This window comes from Pteropus vampyrus, unplaced genomic scaffold, assembly GCF_000151845.1.
Source record: "Pteropus vampyrus isolate Shadow unplaced genomic scaffold, Pvam_2.0 Scaffold166, whole genome shotgun sequence".
NCBI lineage: Eukaryota > Metazoa > Chordata > Mammalia > Chiroptera > Pteropodidae > Pteropus > Pteropus vampyrus.
The window spans coordinates 1,282,801-1,287,362 of NW_011888947.1; the positions used below are offsets into that span (position 1 = coordinate 1,282,801).

General features: G+C 55.4%; 1 protein-coding gene across 1 annotated transcript; it reads right to left on the bottom strand.

The window, feature by feature from the left end:
- Positions 1–656: 656 nt before the first annotated feature.
- On the bottom strand, positions 657–3,663 carry FOXC2 (forkhead box C2). The gene is given in 2 exon segments (XM_011370258.2): positions 657–2,193; positions 2,196–3,663. Coding segments are annotated over 2 exon segments (1,500 nt in total). The 5' UTR covers positions 3,031–3,663; the 3' UTR covers positions 657–1,528.
- Positions 3,664–4,562: the final 899 nt, after the last annotated feature.

Here is a 4,562-nt window from a genome sequence, read left to right on the forward strand (position 1 = left end):
CACTGGAAATTATTTTTGAAGGGCTATGAGGCTCTACAATTTTTCACTGCAATAGAGTAAAGATTTAGAAATCAATTCGAGAAGTAAAGAGGTCTGAAATCTGCCCCTGATATGGCCACCGCGGGGATGGTCATAAAACACTACAGACTCAGTCTCCTTTGGAACTTCACTGGCCCAGTTCAAATTCTTCTCTGAAAAACCATTAAACTGGGTATGGAAGTCCGCATTTTAGGAAATTCAGGGAAAGCAGGACTCCCCCTGGTTTGTAGTTAGCTAATGGAAAATGTTTTTCCTTCTCTCCTAAATTGGGGATGGCTGGATATGCAAATGGAATGGCACTGTTTGTTTTGACAATTGGCATATTTTTCTGCATTTAGCAAAATGAAATACAGCAAATGACATACGGCAAGCAGTCCCTCAGGCAGCCGCTTCCAACAAGGACTGTTTCTCAACTGCCTCGGCCAGGGTGAGATTTTGAATTAATCGAAAGCCTTTTCTGTCACGAACAAGACAACAGGGGAGAGCCCCCATTCCTCTGTGATCATCTGTGTATATATGTCTACACATTTACCCACCTGAGTAACAAAAATAATCAAAACAGGTGGATTCGCAAACACGCTTTGTTTTTTAAAAATGTGAGAACACAAACACACTGGTTTTTGGGCGGAAAAACAACATGGGTTTATTTTAAGGTAAGTACAACAATTAAGACCACATAAGACAAACACAGGTGAAGTTAAAAAATTTTAAGTTTTTTTTTTCTTTTAGGAATGCTCAGGGAGGAATCTACTATACAAAACCATCACACTTTGTAAATAAAAAGATTCAGATACTTGACTTCTTTCTCCACCACCACCAACAAAAAATAAATTATTTTCTTGTTTTGTGAAAGACCTACAAGTGGGAGAAGAATTATATCTCATAATTGTACAGGGGGAAAAACCCCACATAGATTTTTTTGAGTGTTCAATTTGGCAGTTAGCAATGGTTGGGCAAAATGAAAAAATTATCCAGTGAACTCAACTTTAAATATTATATTAATGGCTCTGAACAACAACAAAAAAATAGCCTGATTACAAATCCATACATTTGTACAGCACGGTTAGAGAAATTTAAAATTACACACAGCACATACAAAATCTATAGAGAACCCCATAAACCTATGAACCTATGGGGGTCTCTACAGAGAGTCATTACTGGGTCGCTATGGGATTTGGTCCATAACTTAATTTTGGAAACCCCGAGTGGAGCAGAGAGCACAGACATCCTGGTAGGGAAGGGGATTTTAAAATCAATATTCATTTGTTGGGCTGCCTCCCTTCATAGGGGCTTCTTGGGAATCTCAGAAACGGGGCGGCGAATTAAAGTTACCTGCAGCTTCCCAGAGGGCTGAGGCCGGCGCGCGCGCGCTCTGCTCCCGGGTCAGAGAAAAAGCTGGTGGCCGTGTTTTGGTTCTTTTTGCTTCTCGGCAGCCTGACTGTCTGAGAGGGTCGCGTAGGGGAGGCGAAGCCAGAGCGGCCGCAGCCGGTCAGTATTTCGTGCAGTCGTAGGAATAGGGAGCGGCGTGACGATAGAGGGACGGCGTAGATCTGTAAGGTAGCTGACAGCTCGCGTTACCGCTCACCTGGGGTTCCCCGAGGGCCGAGTTCTCAATCCCCAGCCGGTGAGAGTTGAACATTTCCCGGACATTGGGGAAAGTCTGCTGCTGGGCCGCGAACGTGTGGCCCGGGAGATGGTTCAGGTCGCCGCTGTGGTTGAGATACCAGGAGGCCGCCTGGGCCGCGGCGGCCCCGGGCTGAGGCGCGGGCTGAGGCTGGGGAGCCGGAGGCGGCGGCGGCGCCTGCGGGTGATGGTGGCCGTGATGCTGGTGGTGGTGGCCCGCGGCGGCGAGCGCGCCCTCCTGGCCGGCGGCGAGGTTGAGGGCGCTCAGGGGCGACGTGGGGCCGCTCGGGTGGTCCGAGAGGGCCTCGTCCAGCGCAGGCGGGACACACATGTGTGCCGGCCGCTCGGCGCCGGTGTACAGGCTCATGGCGCGCATGCTGCACTGGTAGCCCCCGGCCGCCCCGGCCTCCAGGCCCTGAGCGCACGGCTGCCCGTAGGCGGCAGGCGGCGCAGCGGCATAGGGCAGCGCCAGCGGCGGCACCACCAGGCCCGCACGCCCGGCGGCGGGACTCAGCTCGCCGCCCGGCGGCGACGCAGCGTCATGATGTTCTCCACGCTGAAGCCGGGCAGCCCGTTGGGCGCGCCTGCGTGGTGCTCTGGCAGCGAGCCGTCGGGGGAGCCGGCGGGCGTGGAGGCCGCGCTGCGCGGGCTGCCCTGCAGCGCGCTCTCGGGGCTCAGCGTCTCCACCTTGGTGATGACCGGCAGCGCCGGCGACGCCGCCTCGCTCTTGATTACCACCTTCTTCTCGGCCTCCTTGGGGGCGTCCGCTAGGGGGGGCCCGGCCGGGGCGCCCTTGGACGCCGCCGGGGGCGGCTCCTTAAGGTGGGCCCGCTCCTCCTTCTCCTTGGGCACATCCTTCTTCTTGAAGCGCCGCCGGCGCCGCAGGAAGCTGCCGTTCTCAAACATGTTGTAGGAGTCCGGGTCCAGGGTCCAGTAGCTGCCCTTGCCAGGTTTCTTGTCGTCGCGGGGCACCTTGACGAAGCATTCGTTGAGCGAGAGGTTGTGGCGGATGCTGTTCTGCCAGCCCTGCTTGTTCTCTCGGTAGAAGGGGAAGCGGTCCATGATGAACTGGTAGATGCCGTTCAGGGTGATCTTCTTCTCGGGTGCGTTCTGGATCGCCATGGTTATGAGCGCGATGTAGCTGTAGGGCGGCTTTACCAGGTCCTTGGGCGCCGCGGGCTGGTGGTGGTGGTAGGGCGCGTAGGAGCGGCCCATGCCTGCGCCGTACTGCTCTGGGTGGCCCGAATAGACGCCCATGGGGCTGGCCATGCCGCCGTAGCTGCCCGCTGCCCGGTAGTAATTCTGCTCGCTCAAATAGGGCACCACTCCCAGGGCGTTGGGGTCGGACACAGAGTAGCGTGCCTGCATGCTGCGTCCGAGACGGCTCGTCACCGCCTTCGCGCACGGACCGTAAGGAAGGCCCTGCGAGAGCAAGAGAGGGAGAGACAGCGACCGAGAGAGCGCGCGCAAGAGAGGAAAGGAGCCGGCGGGGGGAGCCCGGGGCGCCTGGAAGCCTCGGGGACGAGGTGGAGGAGGCGCCGGCGCTGGGCGCCCGCCTTCGGGAGGAGAAGGGGCGCTCGTTTTCAGCGGACTGGGCGGATCAGCATCCTGGAGGGCGCGCCCAGGGCGAGCGCAGCGCCGGGCCCTGCTCGTTCGCTCGCTCGCTCTCGGGACCCGGCGGGTGGCAGCCCGGGCGGGCGGTGGGGGACGCAGCGGATACGCCACGCGCGGGGTGGACCAAGGCTGGGCCCCCAGTCGGTGCCAGGAGGGGGAAGGCGGCTCTCCAAACCCCCAGCAAATCGGTAGCCGTGAGGGTCAGCGAGCCGGGGTCCAGACTGGTTGCCCTGCCGAGCCCGGAAAAAGAAGCAAAGTCCCTTTTAGGGATTGGGAAAAGTTTCAAAAGTCTTCTTGCTGAAAGCGAGTTTTTACTTTCCTCCTGCCACGCCCCCTCCGGGAACTTTGGACCAATAACGCTGCAACTGTGGGGAGTTGTCACCAATCAGGGAGAGGAGCGCCTGAATCCGTCGGCTCTAAGACCCAGCCGAGCGGAGCCAGACTTTAATGCAGCTCAGTCTTAACTTGAAAAGTTTTTTTTTTTCCAAGTGTTGTATCTTATGAAATTTTATTTTATTATCATATTTTGGTTAATGGGCCCACGTGTCCAGAGCAAAAAAAAAGCACTCTCCTTTAAAGGAAAAAAGTTAGTTTAAAATATAAAATCGAATTGATTAACGTGGTCAAATCTCTCTCTCCCCAAAGACGTTGTAAGTAGCAAAGACCCTGGGACTATTTTTCTTATTAATGAGTGATGAGGCGAATAATTAGATTTCCTAATTATCTGGGCCCAGGTGTAATGGATTCAAAGCAAACGTGCTGGATTGGCATGGAAGGGGCCTCCCTGAATGTTGTAATTATTTAAGCAAATAATAATCGACAGGGAGTTCCCAGGTTCGGGGCCGTCAAGAATAACCTGTAAAGGTTTTAGGGGTAAATTATAGATATGGAATGCCCCTCACCCCCACCTGAGGAGGCGGGCCACGGCGTCTACAGGAGAAAGGCGGAGCGGGAAAGTAACATTTTCTTGAGAATTTAATCCTCTAAATTCGCCGTGGATTCGGCAAATCACCCGCGTCATCGTGAGCAGTTTTGTGGAAGTTTAGGAAGACAGTGAAATAACTCTACTCGGTTCCCCCTTTCCCTTCCCGCGTAGACGCCTGCAGCCCACCGACTCCGGCTTCGCAGTGTGGCTCCCTTTTCGCGGGGAGAAATTCCCTTTGACAAGTTGACTCCCGCGCTCCCGAAAGCCGAGAACAATGCAGCGAGCCCCGGGCCGGGCAGAGCCGGGCTCCTCTGCCCGAGCAGAAAAACCCAGCGGTTTTCTCCGGGGGCTTTGCCCCACA